Below are 19,772 nucleotides of genomic sequence, written 5' to 3' on the forward strand. Positions count from 1 at the left end.
ATGGACATCTAGGTTGTTTCCATGTCCTGGCTATTATAAACAGTGCTACGATGAACATTGGGGTACATGTGTCTCTTTCAATTCTGGTTTCCTCGGTGTGTATGCCCAGCAGTGGGATTGCTGGGTCATAAGGCAGTTCTATTTGCAATTTTTTAAGGAATCTCCACACTGTTCTCCATAGTGGCTGTACTAGTTTGCATTCCCACCAACAGTGTAGCCCGTTTTCAAAAATCCACAGACCAGTTTGAGTATGTTGTGCCTGGCTCATCATGTTAGTCTCTTGTTTCTTTCTTCAGATGATGGTTAGCATTTTTATTTTTTTATTTTTGTAATTGTTATTTAAAAGCTTTATTGTGCTTTTAATTTAATTTTATTTTTTATTGAAGTGTGGTTTATATTCAGTATTAGTTTCAGGTGTGCAACACTGTGATTCAGTATTTTTATAGTTTATAAAATAGTGGCTATAATTCCCTGTGCTGTACAATATGTCCTTGTAGTTTATTTTGTACGTAGTAGTTTGTACATCTTAATTCCCTACCTCTGTTGAACCCCTTGACGTTACCTTTCCTTACTGATGACACTAGTTTGTTCTGTGAGTCTGTTTCTGTTATTCATTTATTTCACACATAAGTAATAACTGCAGTATTTGTCTTTCTCTGTCTTGGCTTATTTCACTAAGCATGATACCCTGTAGGTTCATCCATGTTTTTGCAAATGGCAGAATTTCATTCTTTTCATACAGTTGAGTAATAGTATGTGTGTGTGTATCACAACTTCTTTATCCATTCATCTGTTGATGGATACTTAGGTTTCTTCAATAGTTTGGCTGTAATGAACAATTCTGATATGAATGAACATTGGAGAGAGTACATATGTCTTTTTGAATTAGTCTTTCATTTTCTTTGAATGTATACCCAGGAATGGAATTTCTGGATCATATAGCAATTCTGTTTTTATTTTTTTGAGGAACATTCATACTGTATTCCATAGTGGCTGTCTCAGTTTACATTCTTGCCTATAGTGTAGTAGGATTCTCTTTTCTCTGCATCAGCAACGTGGTATTTGTGGTCTTTTTGATGATGGCCATTTTAACTGGTGTGAAGTGACATCTCATTGTGGTTTTGATTTGCAGTTCCACAGTGATTAGTGATGTTGAGCATTTTGTCCTGTGCATGTGTGTGCCAGCTGTGTTTTGGCACACATAGACGTTTGGAAAAATGTCTGTTCAGGTCTTCTGACCATTTTTTAATTGAGTGGTTTACTTTTTGATATTGAGTTTTAAGAATTATTTGTATATTTTAGATATTAACCTGTTGTCAGAAATATTATTTGCAAATGATATGACTAACATCTTATTTTAGAGATTGATTCTGTTGATATATTTTATTTCTGTGTCATTCCTTTTACTCACTCAATAGTCTTTCATAATCTAACTGCTTTTTGTAAATTTCCATTCCACTCTTGTTGTTTTTTCACTCTTACAAACTATTACAAGCAGTGCTAAATTTCTCCATAGTACATATTTAGAAGTGAAGTTGCTAAGTTATGAAGTATGCACCTATTTTCTTTACAGACACGTGCAAAGATGTAGTATCTGTGTATTGTTCCTGAAAAATGTATGTTTCTTTACCATACTTAGTATCTGTATTGTCATACTTAATTTTTGTCATGCTGATTAATGTGTAAGAAATTGTATTTTGTGCATTAGTATGCATTTCTCTGATTACTAGGAGAGATCTCTTCATTGCTTTCTTCTGTCATTTAGATTTCTCATAGTATGAGCTGCCAATTTATGTTTTCTGTTAATTTTTGTCCTGGGGTTGTCTTTTTCTCACTGATAGTAGTTCTTTTTAAATTCAATCATGTGTCTTTTTTATACTTTCAGATAGTATCTCATAATTTTTATTACTTGTTGTCAGTTGTCCATCTCAGTATGTAATTTTAGTCTTTGTTATCCTGTTGAGTATCTGATGTGTATCTCTTTGAGTGTCTAAGAGCACTGGAAGGAATTTCTTGGTTGCAGATACTATGGCATATTATAGTAGACTAAAAAAGGAGGTGACAGAATCTTTTTGTGTACACTATAAGAAGTCAACATTCAGAAAACGAAGATCATGGCATCCGGTCCCATCACTCCATGGGAAATAGATGGGGAAACAGTGGAAACAGTATCAGACTTTATTTTTGGGGGGCTCCAAAATCACTGCAGATGGTGACTGCAGCCATGAAATTAAAAGACGGTTACTCCTTGGAAGAAAAGTTATGACTAACCTATAGCATATTCAAATATCATAGAGATAGCATATTCAAAAGCAGAGACATTACTTTGTCGACTAAGGTCCATCTAGTCAAGGCTGTGGTTTTTCCAGTAGTCATGTATGGATGTGAGAGTTGGACTGTGAAGAAAGCTTAGTGCTGAAGAATTGATGCTTTTGAACTGTGGTGTTGGAGAAGACTCTTGAGAGTCCCTTGGACTGCAAGGAGATCCAACCAGTCCATTCTGAAGGAGATCAGCCGTGGGATTTCTTTGGAAGGAATGATGCCAAAGCTGAAACTCCAATACTTTGGCCACCTCATGTGAAGAGTTGACTCATTGGAAAAGACTCTGATGCTAGGAGGGATTGGGGGCAGGAGGAGAAGGGCATGACAGAGGATGAGACGGCTGGATGGCATCACTGACTCGATGGACGTGAGTCTGAGTAAACTCCAGGAGTTGGTGATGGACAGGGAGGCCTGGCATGCTGTGATTCACGGAGTTGCAGAGTCGGACACGATTGAGTGACTGAACTGAGCTGAACAACATAAATTCTTCCAACAGCAAAACTAAGTCAAATCATACTATTTTGTTTATCCCTCCAAGTTAACCTTTAACTAAAATTTTTTGTTTGTTTTTTATTTTCTTCTATTTTTTGGCTTGCATCATGTGAGATCTTAGTTCTCAAACAAGGGATTGAACCTGCTTCCTCTGCACTGGAAATGTGGTATCTTAACCAAGGAACTGCAGAGAAGTCCCTAACTTAAATGAACTTTTGTTCACTGAAGATTCTGTACTTTTTTGTCAGCTCATGAATATGTTTCAAATGCTTAAAAATTTTTTTTTCACCAAACATTTTTGTTTTCAAAGGTTGGTTCATATTACTAGAAACTAGCATTTAATTCCTTCCATTCTTTTCTATCCAGTTACCTTTATTATTTCTAGTAATTGCAATTTTTAGTTTTAAGAAGCATTTTCTGACACCCTAAGTAAAATTGGATACCCCTAGTATATGTTTCTGTAGTAACCTTTAATTTTATAGCACTCATCTATATTAATATTGCTGTCTTTCTCCTTTCTCAAGGCCTTAATTTCTCTGATGGTAAGAACTATGCCTGGCTTGTTAATTATAGCCTCAGTGTCTAGCATCCCTCATGACTCAGTGGTAAAGAGTCCACCTGCAATGCAGGAGATGTGGGTTTTATCCCTGGGTTAGAAAGATCCCCTGGAGAAGGAAATGGCAACCCACTCTAGTATTCTTTCCTGGAGAATCCCATGGGCAGAGGAGCCTGGCGGGCTACAGTCATGGGGTCACAAGAGTTGGGCATGACTCAGGACTACACCACCGCCACCAGTGCCTGGCATAGTGCTTGGAACATGGTAGACTCCCGCATTGTTACTAGGTTATTATCCTCTCTTTCCTGATTACTGCCACAGTTTTCTGACTGGTTTCCTACCTCTAATGTTGCTCTTCTCCAATCTTTTGTCCACTCTGAAACCAGTTTGCTCTTTGTATAATACAAAGCTGATCGTGCTTATGACTCACCATTGCCCCAGCATAAAGCTCCAATAGCTCTTTCAAGTGGCTCCTGTGACCTAGTCTCTGATTATTGTGCAACCTAATCTCTTGTTGCTACTCATTCATGCTTCTAACGTTTTATTTAAGTCTGAATTACTTTCTTTCCTAAAACTGGAGTGTTTTCCCTTTCCTCTAGGGTTTTAGGAACATGCTTTTATTTTTGTCCTTGGCGCACCTTAATGCTCTCGGTACCCACAATAGAAACTGGTTAATTCTTACTCATCCTTAGGTTTAATACTACTCATATTACTTCCTCTAGGAAGTCTTTGATTTGGCAGCATGAGAGGAATTTGAATTGTATATGGTTTTAGCACTCTGTACTTCTGTCTTCAAAGCACTTGTCAATTACTTGTATATTATCTGTATTCCTCACTATCTTATAAGCTAGTAAGGGCTGAGTTAGTGGTATTGACTGTTTTATCTTCTGCATCTAACACAGTTCTGATTCATGGTAGGCATTCAGTAAACACATTGAATGAATATTAATTTAGACATTATTTCCTCCAAGTTGGAAAAAGTGTGTCTTAAGAGTGTTTTATAAGTTGCTTCATTTACTATTATTTTCTCCCATTCTGAAGGCTGTCTTTTCACCTTGCTTATAGTTTCCTTTGTTGTGCAAAAGCTTTTAAGTTTAATTAGGTCCCATTTATTTATTTTTTCTTTTATTTCCATTATTCTGGGAGAAGGTGAGGGTGGGATGATGTGAGAGAATAGCATTGAAACATGTATATTACCATATGTGAAATAGATCGCCAGTCCAGGTTTGATGCATGAGACAGGGCACTCAGAGCCAGTGCACTGGGATGACCCTGAGGGATGGGATGAGGAGGGAGGTGGCAGGGGTGTACAGGATGGGTTGTACACCCATGGCTGGTTCATGTCAATGTATGGCAAAAACCACTACAATATTGTAAAGTAATTAGCCTCCAATTAAAATAAATAAGTTAATTGGGAAAAAAAAGTGTTTAAAATATTTTGCTAAGGTTGCAATTGTTAACTGAGTCTCAGATTTTTAATTTATTAATATATTTTATAGTGGGGTTATTTTAAAATTGTGACCTCTAAAAATGTTTTATTCTAGTCCAGACTGCTAGAAAGAGAATTGAATCCATACTGGAAGGATGGTGGGACAGGTCTTCCACCAGAAGACTGTAATGTGTCATCAGTCACTAAAGGTATCTTTATATTTTGCTTGTAGCCACATAAACATTTCTTGTTACTTGGTATTCCTAAGAAAATGTCCTGAGTCTGCTAGTAGATTGGCAAGGTGTATTATGAATTCCAAAAATGAATAACCAAATCAGATTTTGAGATGTATTAAATATGAATTTTATTACTACTTATTTAAATATTTCTGCCTGATGCTATAATTTTGATCAAGTCTGAAAACATCTGTGTCTGTTTATATATTTGCAAAACAATGATGTATATTGATTTTTTGATGTGAAATTTGTACAGTTTTCTATTATGAACATCTATGGATTATTACTAAAGGTTCAGTTTACATATAGGAAAGCAATGATAAAACATTTGTAGTCTTTTAAGACCTTATTTAAATTATCAGTACTTGGCAAGATTTTTTACCTCAAATATGGTAGCAGATTGATTAAATATTTTATACTCTATAATATTTTTATATTTGAGTTTATATTTTGAATGGATTAATGCAAAGTGTGGTTCTACAAAGATTTAATATTGCTTTGGTTTGTTACATTCTATGTGTGATGTATGCATGCTCAGTTGTGTCTGACCCTTTTGTGACCCCATGGTTTATATAGCCTGCAGCCTCCTCTGTCCATGGAATTTTCCAGGCAAGAATACTGGAGTGGGTTGCCATTTCCTCCAGGAATCTTCCCAACCCAGGGATCAAACCCACCTTTCTTTTGCCTCCTGCATTGGCAAGCGGGTTCTTTACCACTGTACCACCTGGGAAGCTCTTTACAAAATGTATACAGTATTATAAGGTTGTGAAGTTTCATTAAAATTATGTATAAGTATTAAATATGTGATTTTATATCTTCAGAAATTTTTACTTTGCCACCATTTATAAATTTGTATTGACTTTAGGATAGTGCTGTTACTTTCCAGCAGATGGAGATAAAATACTTAAGCCATATAATCACACAGTATTTAAAAAATACTTATGTGCCAATTAAGTGTTTCTCAGTGAAAAGTTTAATTAATTACAGTTAACCAAGTATACACATAATAATATTATAAATTGTTATCTTTTCATCTTAGTGATTTCTCAACAGAATGTTCTTTTTCTTTTTGTACACAGTGTATTTTTATTTTGGCCATTTATCATGTTCCTCTGTATTTTATGAGAGATGTCCCTGGAGCCACTTACAGGTTCCTTTTTATTTTGTACTGACGTTATTAGTAATTATAGCCTTTTCTTTATTGCCTTTTATCATGGGCAGAAATGTCTCTGCTGTGCTATATAATAAAAGCTATAGTCATGTAAAGGTGTCTTTGAAATACTGATTTTTAGAAATTTAAGAGATTGAGAATCATAGGTTTTCTCAGTGAACCATCATGTAGGACTGATTAAAGCCTTTACCAATACCTGTTTTCAGAGGACAGTCAATAAGTTCATATATGGGAAAGACTTAGAATTGATAAATCCTGTCTTTGAGTATACATATGTAGTCAGCAGGTTCTTCACTGATTGAAGACCCAAAATTCTACTCTAAGTAGTATCTTTCAGCTGGCTGAACCAGCAGAATCAAAGGCAGTAAGAGAAAAATGACCTTACACAAAGGTTTTAGAGAGCCTGTCTCTGTTCCCTTTCACATCATGCTCTCACCATTTCCCTCTCATATTTATTTAGGAGGAAGAATGACAGAAAGCTCCAAATATATCCCAGAGTTGAAATTAAGCTTTAAAAAAATGATCTACAGGGTTTTTTTTTTTTTTTTTTTGCATATGCAGATAGTGTAGTCATTCTGCTTAGACTAGTGGTAGAGTTGAAACTATAAGACACCTGAAAGTATTAGTATTATAAGAGTAATATTAAGAATGTATGTAGAGTTTATATCGAAGGACTTGGACTTTGGAGTTTGACTTCTTGAGATTAGAATTTTGGCATTTCCACTTACTCCTTCCGTGATTTAGGGAATGTTTCCTGACCTCTCGGAGCCCAGTTTAAATGTAGTAGGAAATAATGGTATTTCCTGTCTTATACGGTTATTGTGAGAATTAAATGAGAAAAATCTTTTATCATAGTATCTAGAACATAGTAAATGATAATGATGATGTCAAATAATTGTCCTTATGATGGAATGTTTTGGGAAGATTTTATCAACAGATTTGTGTGTGTGTGATGATTGAAGTGCCACATACACAATAATTAATGTTACTCTTGATATTTTTCCTTAGAGAAAATTAAGTGGAAAAGTAAGCATGTTTTCATTGTCCATACAAAATTATCTTCAGTCATATTTTAGTAATGGGAACATTTGTGCAGTTTTTAAGTTTACATGGCACATTTTTGTATTAGCTTATTTTCAGTAACAGCCATGTGAGGGTAGCAAAGTAGATGTCCCAGTTGATAATAGTTAATATCTAATTTTCAGGAAACTAAGACTGAAATTGGTTATTTACCTATAGTCATGTGAGTAGTACTAGAACCCAGCTTTTCTTTCTAATTCTAATATAGGGTTAGTTACTCTAAATTTTCATTAGAAGACTTTGTTACCATGTAGTTAGTAAAAATTCTTGCTTTAAATCTCTGTATTTTTGTTCATCGAATAGAGTTTTTCCCTCTTCATCTTTTGGCTTTCTCTTTTAGAACCTTTTGAGAAAAAATTTAAAAGGTAATTTAAATCAACTGCCTTATTTTACAGATAGACAAAGTTTAAAGGCATTAATGACTTGCTTAAGATCTTACAACTGTTTCGTAATAACAACAGGACTAAAATCTAGGTCTCCTGGTACTGAGTTTATTGCTATTTTCATATTTTTCTGTCTTCTGAGAAAAGTGAGGATGTAACTCAGATTTTCTTGATTGTATTTTGTCTATAACAATTCAACTTTTAATTTTAGAAGCATATGCTCAGCCTCTTAATTTTTGACATATAAAAAGCATACTTCAGATGTAGTCAATATTAAGCGCTTCATGGAAGATCCCCTGGCAGAGGGCATGGCAATTCACTCCAGTATTCTTGCCTGGAGGATCCCATGGACAGAGGAACTTGATGGACTGCTTGCATAGGGTTGCAAAGAGTTGAAAATGACAGAAGTGACTTAGAATGCATGCACATACCAATGAATTTACTGTAGCTATTTGATATATATTTATCTCAGAGAGAAGACAGGGACCATACCTTATTCATGATTTTTTTGTTTATAAAAGTTATATTTTTAATAAGCTGATACCCCATTCACCCCTGTTTTACCCCCTTATTATATTTTGATTTCCTTCTGTGTTTAACAGATTTTCTTATTTATGGTAAATGTTCACAAAATACTTGTTGGGTTTAATTATAGATGATAATGATAGATGCTACTGCAAATTGATATTTTTGATTTTTAAATATTAAATTCATGAATTCTCTTGTCAAAAATATTTTATTATTGCTGTTATTGGGGCCAAGGGGTATGGGCCTCAATTGCATATTGATTATTATTATTTTTAATGAATTTTTATTAGAATATAACTGCTTTATGATGTGATTTTTTTCTTTTTTTTATTAAAGTCTAATTGCGTTACACTGTTGTGTTATTTTTTGCTGTACAGCACAGTGTATCAGTTATATGTGTATATATATCTGCTCTTTTTTAGCTTTTCTTCCCATTTAGAACAAAATGGGAAGAAAATGTTGCCACAGAGGATTGAGTAGAGTTTCTTGTGCTATACGATAGGTTCTCCTTAGTTATCTGTTCTTACACACGTAAGTGTATATATGTCAATCCCAGTCTCCTAATTCATCCAACCCTCCCTTCCCCCTTGATATCCACTGTTTGTTCTCTACACGTGTATCTCTATTTCTACTTTGCAGATAAGCTCATCTGTACCATTTTTATAGATCCCACATATGAGTGATAGTTGCACAGTCATGTCCAGCTCTTTGTGACGCCATGGACTGTAGTCTGCCAGGCTCCTCTGTCCATGGAATTCTCCAGGCAAGAATTCCGAAGTGGGTTGCCATTTCCTTCTCCAAAGGATTCCACATATAAGTGATATTTTTCTCTTTTGACTTATTTCCCCTATGATGGTCTCTGGGTCTGTCTGCATCTCTGCAAATGGCACTATTTCATTCCTTTTTATGGCTGAGTAATAGTCCGTCCATTGCATATAAGTACCACATCTTCTTTATCAATTCATCTGTCATTGGACATTTAGGTTATTTATATGTCCTGCATGTTGTAAATAGTGCTACATGAATATTGGGGTACCTGTGTGCTTTTTAATTATGGTTTTCCTGATATATATCCAGGAGAGGGATTGCTGTGTCATATGGTAGTTCTGTTTTTTATTTTTTTAAGGGAACCTCCATACTGTTTTCCATAGTGACTGTATCGATTTACATTCCCACCAACACTGTAGGAGGTTCCCTTTTATCCCCACTCCAGCATTTTTTGTTTGTAGATTTTTTGATGATGGCCATTGACTGGTGTGAGGTAGGAGTTTGCATTTGCATTTCTCTACTAATGAGACACTTCACACTTGACTTCACATTCCAAGATGTCTGGCTCTAGATTAGTGATCACATCATCATGATTATCTGGGTCGTGAAGATCTTTTTTGTACAGTTCTTCCATGTATCCTTGCCACCTCTTCTTAATATCTTCTGGTTCTGTTAGGTCCATACCATTTCTGTCCTTTATCAAGCCCATCTTTGCATGAAATGTTCCCTTGGTATCTCTAATGTTCTTGAAGAGATCCCTAGTCTTTCCCATTCTGTTGTTTTCCTCTATTTCTTTGCATTGATCGCTGAAGAAGGCTTTCTTATCTCTTCTTGCTATTCTTTGGAACTCTGCATTCAGATGCTTATATCTTTCCTTTTCTCCTTTGCTTTTCACCTCTCTTCTTTTCACAGCTATTTGTAAGACCTCCCCAGACAGCCATTTTGCTTTTTTGCATTTCTTTTCCATGGGGATGGTCTTGATCCCTGTCTCCTGTACAATGTCACGAACCTCATTCCATAGTTCATCAGTCACTCTTATCTATCAGATCTAGGCCCTTAAATCTATTTCTCCCTTCCACTGTATAATCATAAGGGATTTGATTTAGGTCATACCTGAATGGTCAAGCGGTTTTCCCTACTTCAATTTAAGTCTGAATTTGGTAATAAGGAGTTCATGATCTGAGCCACAGTCAGCTCCTAGTCTTGTTTTTGTTGACTGTATAGAGCTTCTTCATCTTTGACTGCAAAGAATATAATCAATCTGATTTCGGTGTTGACCATCTGGTGATGTCCATGTGTAGAGTCTTCTGTTGTGTTGTTGGAAGAGGATGTTTGCTATGACCAGTGCATTTTCTTGGCAAAACTCTATTAGTCTTTGCCCTGCTTCATTCCGCATTCCAAGGCCTGTTATTCCAGGTGTTTCTTGACTTCCTACTTTTGCATTCCAGTCCCCTATAATGAAAAGGACATCTTTTTTGGGTGTTAGTTCTAAAAGATCTTGTAGGTCTTCATAAAACCGTTCAACTAGTGGAGGTGATGGAATTCCAGTTGAGCTGTTTCAAATCCTGAAAGATGATGCTGTGAAAGTGCTGCACTCAATATGCCAACAAGTTTGGAAAACTCAGCAGTGGCCATAGGACTGGAAAAGGTCCGTTTTCATTTCAATTCCAAAGAAAGGCAATGCCAAAGAATGCTCAAACTACTGTACAATTGCACTCATCTCACATGCTAGTAAAGTAATGCTCAAAAACTTCAGCAATACGTGAACCGTGAACTCCCTGATGTTCAAGCTGGTTTTAGAAAAGGCAGAGGAACCAGAGATCAAATTGCCAACATCTGCTGGATCATGGAAAAAGCAAGAGTTCCAGAAAAACATCTATTTCTGCTTTATTGACTATGCCAAAGCCTTTGACTGTGTGGATCACAGTAAACTGTGGAAAATTCTGAAAGAAATGGGAATACCAGACCACCTAACCTGCCTCTTGAGAAATCTGTATGCAGGTCAGGAAGCAACAGTTAGAACTGGAAATGGAACAAGAGACTGGTTCCAAATAGGAAAAGGAGTACGTCAAGGCTGTATGTTGTCACCCTGCTGATTTAACTTCTGTGCATAGTACATCATGAGAATGGTGGACTGGAAGAAACACAAGCTGGAATCAAGATTGCCGGGAGAAATATCAATAACCTCAGATATGCAGATAACACCACCCTTATGGCAGAAAGTGAAGAGGGACTAAAAAGCCTCTTGATGAAAGTGAAAGAGGAGAGTGAAAAAGTTGGTTTAAAGCTCCACATTCAGAAAACGAAGATCATGGCATCTGGTCCCATCACTTCATGGGAAATAGATGGGGAAACAATAGAAACAGTGTCAGACTTTCTATTTTTGGGCTCCAAAATCACTGCAGATGGTGACTGCAGCCATGAAATTAAAAGACGCTTACTCCTTGGAAGAAAAGTTATGACCAACCTAGATAGTATATTCAAGAGCAGAGACATTACTTTGCTGACTAAAGTCCGTCTAGTCAAGGCTATGGTTTTTCCTGTGGTCATGTATGCATGTGAGAGTTGGACTGTGAAGAAGGCTGAGCACTGAAGAATTGATGCGTTTGAACTGTGGTGTTGGAGAAAACTCTTGAGGATCCCTTAGACTGCAAGGAGATCCAACCAGTCCATTCTGAAGGAGATCAGCCCTGGGATTTCTTTGGAGGAATGATGCTAAAGCTGAAACTCCAGTACTTTGGACACCTCATGCGAAGAGTTGACTTATTGGAAAAGACTCTGAAGCTGGGAGGGATTGGGGGCAGGAGGAGAAGGGGACGACAGAGGATGAGATGGCTGGATGGCATCACTGACACGATGGACGTGAGTCTGAGTGAACTCCAGGAGATGGTGATGGACAGGGAGGCCTGGCGTGCTGTGATTCATGGGGTCGCAAAGAGTCGGACACGACTGAGCGACTGAACTGAACTGAACTGAATAATGAGAGATGTTGAGCATCTTTTCATGTGCTTTTTGACCATCTGTATGTCTCTGGAGAAATATCTATTTGGATCTTTCACCCATTTATTCATTGAGTTTATTTTTTTGATATTGTGCTACATGAGAAATTTGTGTATTTTGAAGATTAACCCTTTGTCAGTTGCTTTGTTTGTAAATATTTTCTCACATTCTGAGGGTCCTCTTTGTTTTGTTTATGGTTTCCTTTACTGTGTAAAAGCTTTGGAGTTTAATTAAATCCCACTTGTTTATTTTTGTTTTGATTTTCATTTCTCTTGGAGGTGGATCAAAAAAGACCCTGCTGCAGTTTATGTCAAGGAATATTCTACCTGTGTTTTCCTCTTAAGAGTTTTATAGTGTTCAATCTCACATTTAGGTCTTTGATCCATTTTTAGTTTATTTTTATGTGTGGTGTTAGGGAATATTGTAATTTCATTCTTTTATATGTAGCTGTCCAGTTTTCCCAGTACCACTTATTAAAGAGATTGTCTTTTCTCCATTGTATATTCTTGCCTCCTTTGTCATAGATTTGGTGACTGTAGCCGTGAGGGTTTACCTTTAGGCTTTCTGTCCTGTTTCATTGATCTGTATTTCTGTTTTTGTGCCAGTATTGTATTGTCTTGATGACTGTAGCTTTGCAGTATAGACTGTAGTCAGAGAACCTGATTCTTCCAGCTCCATTTTTCTTTCTCAAGATTGCCTTGGCTATTTGGAGTCATTTGTGTTTCCATACAAATTGTAAAAGTTTTCATTCTAATTTTGTGAAAAATGTCATTGGTAATTTGATAGAGATTGCATTGAATCTGTAGATTGCTTTGGATAGTATAGTCATTTTCACAATATTGATACTTCCGTTCAAAGACCATCATATATTATTCCATCTGTTTGTGTCCTTTTGATTTATTTCATCAATACCTTATAGTTTTCTGAGTACAGGCCTTTTGCCTCCATAGGTAGGTTTATTCCTAGGTATTATATTCATTTTGTTGCAGTGGTAAATGGGATACTTTTCTTAAATTCTCTTTCTTATCTTTCATTGTTAGTGTGTAGGAGTGCAAGAGATTTCTGTGTGTCAGTTTTGTATCCTGCAGGTTTACCAGTTCACTGATTAACTCTTGTAGGTTTCTAATAATATTTTTAGGATATTCTATGTATCGTATCATATCATCTGCAAACAATGAGTTTTGCTTCTTTTTTTTCCAATTTGAATTCCTTTTATTTCTTTTTCTTCTCTGATTGCTGTGGCTAGGACATCCAACACTATTTTCAGTAATAGTGTAGATTGGGAACATCATTGTATTGTTCCTGACCTTAGAAGAAATGATTTTAGTTTTTCACCATTGAGAATGATGTTTGCTGTGAATTTATCACACATGACCTATATAATGTTGAGGTAGATTCCCTCTGTGCACACTTTCTGGAGAGTTTTTATCATAAGTGAATGTTGAATTTTGTCAAAAGTTTTTTCTTCATCTATTTAGATGATCCTAGGGTTTTTATTCCTCAGTTTGTTGATGTAGTGTATCCCCCTGGTTGATTTGTGTGTATTGAAGAATTCTTACATCCCTCGGATAAATCCTGCTTGATCATGGCGTATATTGCTTTTAATGTGTTGTTGGATTCTGTTTGCTAGTATTTTGTTGAGGATTTTTGTGTCTGTATTCATCAGTGATATTGACCTGTAATTTTCTTTTGTAATTCTATTAATATGTTTTTCTTTTATCAGGGTGATGGTGGGCTTGTAGAATGAGGTTGGGAGTGTTCCTTCCTCTTCAATTTTTTTCAGAAAATTTGAGATCAGTAAGTGTTTACTGTTTTCTAAATGTTGTGTAGAATTCACTGTGAAACCACCTGGTCCTGGGTTTTTATTTGTGTGAAGATTTTTAATTACAGGTTCAATTTCCGTACTTGTGAATCTTTGGTTTCTAATTCTGTTTCTTCCTGATTCAGTCTTGGATGGTTGTACCTTTTTAAAAATCTGTCTATTTCTTCCACGTTGTCCATTTTATTGGTTTGCAGTTGTTGTAGTATTCTTTGTATTTCTGCAGTGTCAGCTGTAACTTCATTTCTCATTTCTAATTTTACTGATTTGAGTCATCTCACTTTTTTTCTTGATGAGTCTCAATGAGGGTTTATCAGCTTTATCTATCTTCTCAAAGATCCTGGCTTTTTATTTCATTGTTCTTTGCTATTTTTTCCTTTGTTTCTATTTCAGTAATTTTTCTTCTGATCTTTATGATTTCTTTCTACTAACTGTGGGTTTTGTTTGTTCTTTCTCTAGCAGCTTCAAGTATGAGTTTAGGTTGTTTGAGGTTTTTTTCTTGTTCCTTCAGGTGAGATTGTATTGCTGTAAATTTCCTTCTTAGAACTGCTTTTGTTGCATCCCATGGATTTTGACTACTCGTCCTTTTGTTGTCATTTGTTTCTGGTTTTTTTTTTTTTTATTTCATCTTTTATTTCTTCTGTGATCCACTGGTTGTGCAGTAGCACATTGTTTAGCATCCATGTGTTTGTGTGTTGTAATTGATTTCTAATTTCATAGCATTGAGGTTGGAAAGGATGCTTGATGTGATTTCAGTTTTCTTAATTTTACCAAGGCTTGATTTGTGACCCAAGCTATGGTCTATCCTGGAGAATGTTCCATATGCACTTGAGAAGAAAGTATATTCTGCTGCTTTTGGATAGAATATCCTATAAGTATCAGTCAAAACTATCTGGTCTAATATGCCATTTAAAGCTTTTTATTTCCATATTAATTTTCAGTCTGGATGATCTGTTCGTTAGTGTCACTGGGATATTGAAGTCCCCCACTATTATTGTGTTACTGTTATTTCCCCTTTTATGGCTGTTAGCATTTGCCTTATGTATTAAGGTGTTAGATGCATAAATGTTTACAGTTGTTATATCTTCTTCCTGGATTGATCCCTTGATCATTATGTACTGTCCTTCCTTATCTCATGTAAACAGTCTTCATTTCACAGTTTGTTTTGTCTGATATGATTATTCCTACTCCAGTTTTATTTTTATTTCCATTTGCACGGATTACCTTTTGTCATTCCCTCACTTTTCCATTTCTATGTCTATAAGTCTGAAGTGTGTCTCTTTTAGACAGGTTATATACAGATTTTGTTTTGCTGTCCATTCAGCTGTGTCTTTTGGTTGAAGCATTTAATCCATTTACCTTTAAGTTAATTTTTGATATGTATGTTTCTCCTGCCATTTCCTTGTTTTGAATTTGTTTTTATAAGTCTTTTTTCTTCCCTTCCTCATTTGTTCTCTTAATGTTTCTTGCCTAGAGAAGTTCCTTTAGCAGTTGTTGTAAAGCTGGTTTGGGGGGGCTTTATTCTCTTAGCTTTTGCTTATCTATAAAGCTTTTGATTTATCAAATGTGAATGAGACTGTTGTTGGGTAGAGTATTCTTCATTGTAGATTTTTTCCTTTCATCACTTTAGATATATCCTGTCGGTCTCTTGTTGCCTGCAGAATTTCTCCTGAAAAATCAGCTGATAACCCTATGGGGATTCCCTTGTATGGTATTTGTTGCTTTTACCTTTTTTTACTTTGTATTTAATTTTTGTTAGTTTAACTAAAATGTGTCTTGTGTTGCTTCTTGGATTTTGCTGTATAGGACTCTTTACATTTCCTAGACTTGGGTGACTGTTTCCTTTCCCATGTCAGGGAATTTTTTGACTGTATCTTCAGATGTTTTCTCAGGTCCTTTCTCTTTTTCTTCTTCTGTTGGGGCCTATTTAGTTTGAATTTTGGTACATGTGATGTGGTTTCAGAGGTCTCTTGAGAGTGAGTTCTTTTCATTCTCTTTTCTGGATTCTGTTTTGTGCCAGAGATTTCCAGTATTCTGTCTTCTGGGTTACTCATCTGTTCTTCTGCCTTAGTTATTCTGCAATTGATTCCTTCTAGCATATTTTCAATTAGGTTATTGTCTTATTTATTTCTGTTTAGTCTTTAGGTTAAAATTTCCTTGTATCTTCTTGATTGTTGCCTTCATTCGTTTCCAAGATCTTGGACCACCTTCACTTTCATTACTGTGAATTATTTTTCAGATAGATTGCTTATCTCTTCATTTAGTTGTTCTTGGATGTTTCTATCTTGCTACTTCATGTCATCATATTTCTTTGTCATCTCTTTTTTTTCCAGCTTACTGTTTGTTGTCTTCTTTCTGCAGGTTTCCAGTGGCAGTTCCTCTTGCTTCTGGAGTTTCTTTCCTGATGGGTGTGGTTTCTCCAGAGGCTTATGCCTTTATATTCTTGATCTGAGTTTGATTTGCCTTGGAAGGAAAGTTATGACCAACCTAGACAGCATATTAAAAAGCAGAGACATTACTTTGCCAACAAAAGTCCATCTAAGTCAAAGCTATGGTTTTTCCATAGTCATGAATGGATGTGAGAATTGGATGAGAAAGCAAGCAAAGAATTGATGCTTTTGAACTGTGGTGTTAGAGAAGATTCTTGAGAGTCCCTTGGACTGCAAGGAGGTAAAAGTGGTCAACCCTAAAGGAAATCAGTCCTGAATATTCATTGGAAGCACTGATGTTGAAGCTGAAACTCCAGTTCTTTGATGGGAAGAACTGACTCATTGGGAAAAGACCCTGATCTGGGAAAGATGGAAGGCAGGAGAAGGGCACAACAGAAGATGAGATGGTTGGATGGCATCACTGACTGTATGGACATGAGTTTGGGTAAACTCCAGGAGTTGGTGATGGACAGGGAAGCCTGGTGTGCTACAGTCCATGGGGTCACAAAGAGTCGGACACGACTGAGCAACTGAACTGAACTGTAGTGATTGGAGCCTGCCCTCGATATTGAGTGGGTCCTCCTGGTTGCTCTGTCGCTATCACTGCCCTGTCACGGGCGAGGTTTCCTCCCTAGTTTTTAAAGCGGAATTTCCAAAATCTGTCTCCTAGCTGTGATTCTGATCTGCTCTGTGATGTAGGCAGGATTAGAGCACTCCCACTTGTAGGGAAGCCTCTGAGTTTTAATCTTTTGGAGCTGTTTACTTGTTATTGTACTCTGTTGTGTCCCCTTTCAGCTGTTTTGTGTGCTCGCAACTTATATTCTTATGGGTGCTGCTCTGGGTCCCACCTTAACTATAAGTATGCCTGCAGTTGGCCCTGATGACTCTTCAGGTATTGTTTTCACATGTCCTCCAGCACGGGTCCACTGAAGTTAGGTATCAGTGCTGCACTAGTCATTCAGCTGGTCACACTGTGTGAGCAGTGGAGGCAGCTCGAACTCTGGTTTGTCCCTGTCTTCACATGTACCTGTCTACAGAGTTCACAGCTACTCTAGCCCATTCCAGTTGCAAAGTACTTGTTGTTCTTTTGGATGTTTCATAGGGGCTGAATTTAGGAAGCTGTCAGTGGAGGTGTAACTTTGCAGTTTGCATAGCCTTGAGGAGAGGTTTTGACTCATCTTTTTCAGTTACATAGCTCTTGGGGTTTCCCCTGGATCAGGAAATGGCAACCCACTTCAGTACTCTTGCTTGAAAAATTCCATGGATGGAGGAGCCTGGTGGGGAGTCCATGGGGTTGCAAAGAGTCGCACACAACTGAGTGTCTTCACTTTCTGGGGCTTAGCTGTGGTTTTCAGCCCCTCCTCTGGGTGAATTTCCTAGTGTGTATGTGTGTGTGTTTGGTGGGCGTGGGGGTTGTGCTATCTGTGCCCTTCTGTGATAATGAGGTAGATCCCTGGACCCATTCAAAAATTTACTAGTAATGAGGGTTTTCTGTGTGCTCCCCAGACAACAGGGCAACTTTTGGTCCTGATAATGGATTTCCTAGTGGAGGCTAGTTACCTGCACCCTCCTGGGACAGTAAGGCAGGTCCCAGCACCCACTGGTGGACTTCCTAGTAGCAGGAAATATCCCTGCCCTCCCAGAACAGCAGAGTGGGTTCTGACATCCACTGATGGATTTCCTAGTTTTGAAAGATATCCATGCCATTCCAGGACAGAGGGGCAGGTCCTGGTACCCAATGACAGATTACGTAGTAGAGAGATCTGTTTATATACTTCTGGGAGAGTTGTGGGGTGTCAGCAACCACTGACGTTTCCTGTGTGGAAGCTTCATGCGTCATCACAGGACAGCCTGGGCAGGTCATGGGGCCTGCTGGTGAAATTCTAGTGGCTGGATCGTGCCCCTCCAGGTCAGCTGGGGTCGATCCTGTGCCCCCCACCCCCAGAAGAATTCCTCGTAGGTAAAGCTGTTTGTGCCCCTCCAGCCCAGCAGGGTTGGATCCTGTGACCTGCCTGTGGAAATTTTCCTTTTGGAAGCTGGCCACGCCCTTTAAGGTCAGCAGGGTGAGTCCTAGGGCCCCTGGTGGAACTGCTAGCGGCTGGATCTCTCTGTGCTTTTCTGCGTCAGCAGGGGCAGGTTCTGTGCCTTGCTGGCAGGACCTCTGGTTGGGGAGCTGTCTGTGCCCTCCCGGGACAGCCGAGGCAGGTCCCGGGCCCTCTGGGGGAGCTCCCAGTGGCTGGAGTGTCTGTGCCCCTCTAGGTCAGTGGAGGCGGGTCCTGGGCCCTCTGGGGGAGCTCCCAGTGGCTGAGGTGTCTGTGCCCCTCTAGGTCAGTGGAGGCGGGTCCTCTGGCCCGCTGGTGCAATTTCCAGTAGCTTAGTCTCGCCCTTCTCTGTCAGCCTGTGGGGTTTCTAGTTTTGGAAGCTGTCTGTGCCCTTCCAGCTCTGCATGGGCAGGGCCTGGTGTCTGCCTGTGGGCCTGAAAGAGGTAGCCGTGCCCACCTCTGGATCCCAGGATGGCAGCAGCGGTGATTTGCACCCACACAAGGAGACCCTGTAGGTGAAGTCCTGTTGCTTGGGAGTGCTCACAGGAAAAGAAGCTTTTATGGTGATCCCGCTTCTCTCTTCCTCCCTCTCCTAGTGAGGGTGTCTTGCCTCTTTGGCGAGCCCAGGCTTCTTCCTAGTACACCCTCAGTTGGCATGGCCTGAACTCTTCGGCTGTTTCTGCACCTAACCTTTGTCCTTTCCCTGGGACGGAGCTTCAGAGTTTGAGCTTTACTTAGCACTTGACCCCCATCCTTACTGACAGAGGAGCATCTCACATGGAGGAGCATAGGCTGGTGGTGACTTCCACAAGCCAGTTGCTGCTCTCTTGTTTTTAGGCTCCAAAACCTCTGCCTCTATCCAGTCTAATTTCTTTGCTGGTGAAGAGCCTTTCCAAGGTGTGGGAGCCTTTCCTCCTTCACAGTTCTCTCCCTGGGGTGCAGGCCTGATTCCCTCTTTTTCTTTTTCCTTTTGTCCTACTCAGTTACACGGAGGTTTTCCTTGTCTTTTTGGAGGTCTGATGTCTTCTGTCAGTGCTCAGTAGCTATCTCTGTGAATAGTTCCACTTGTAGGTGTATTTTCAAAGTTTCTGTGAAGGGAGTTTAACTGTTTCCTGTTCTCCCACCATTTTAAATCCCGCCTCAGGAGTTCATTCAGTATTGATTATTTTGAATTAAAGTTACTTGAGAAAGAGCTGATGTAAGAAGGACACTTTGACCCCTTCTCTCTGCCTTCCTGAAAACGGAATAAATCTCATAAAAGATGCAGTCCTTGAATCTTGAGGTAGAAAGAAATTCTTATCACCAGGGATAGGGAATTTCAGGCCAAAAAGCCAGTCAAACAGACCTTGTCACTCCTCCTTCCTTCTTGTTAATAATTGAGTTTTTTATTTTTAGCTATACTGGGTCTTTGTTGCTGTGTGTGGGCTTTTTCTAGTTGAGAGTGGGGGCTCCTCTCTAGTTGTGGTGCGTGGGCTTCTCATTGTGGTAGCCTCTCCTGTGGACCACTGGCATGGTGC

At 38.3% G+C, this 19,772-nt stretch overlaps 1 protein-coding gene across 2 annotated transcripts in view; it reads left to right on the forward strand.

Annotated features, from left to right (window-relative positions):
- CWF19L2 (CWF19 like cell cycle control factor 2) overlaps nucleotides 1-19,772 on the forward strand; it is a 142,953-nt gene that overhangs the window by 25,266 nt on the left and 97,915 nt on the right. For both annotated transcript variants that reach the window (XM_040257907.1, XM_040257908.1), the window contains one exon: nucleotides 4,915-5,008. In XM_040257907.1, the coding sequence (XP_040113841.1) occupies nucleotides 4,915-5,008 (94 nt within the window). The remainder of the gene's footprint in view (nucleotides 1-4,914; nucleotides 5,009-19,772) is intronic.

Source organism: Oryx dammah, unplaced genomic scaffold (assembly GCF_014754425.2).
Source record: "Oryx dammah isolate SB20612 unplaced genomic scaffold, SCBI_Odam_1.1 HiC_scaffold_17, whole genome shotgun sequence".
NCBI lineage: Eukaryota > Metazoa > Chordata > Mammalia > Artiodactyla > Bovidae > Oryx > Oryx dammah.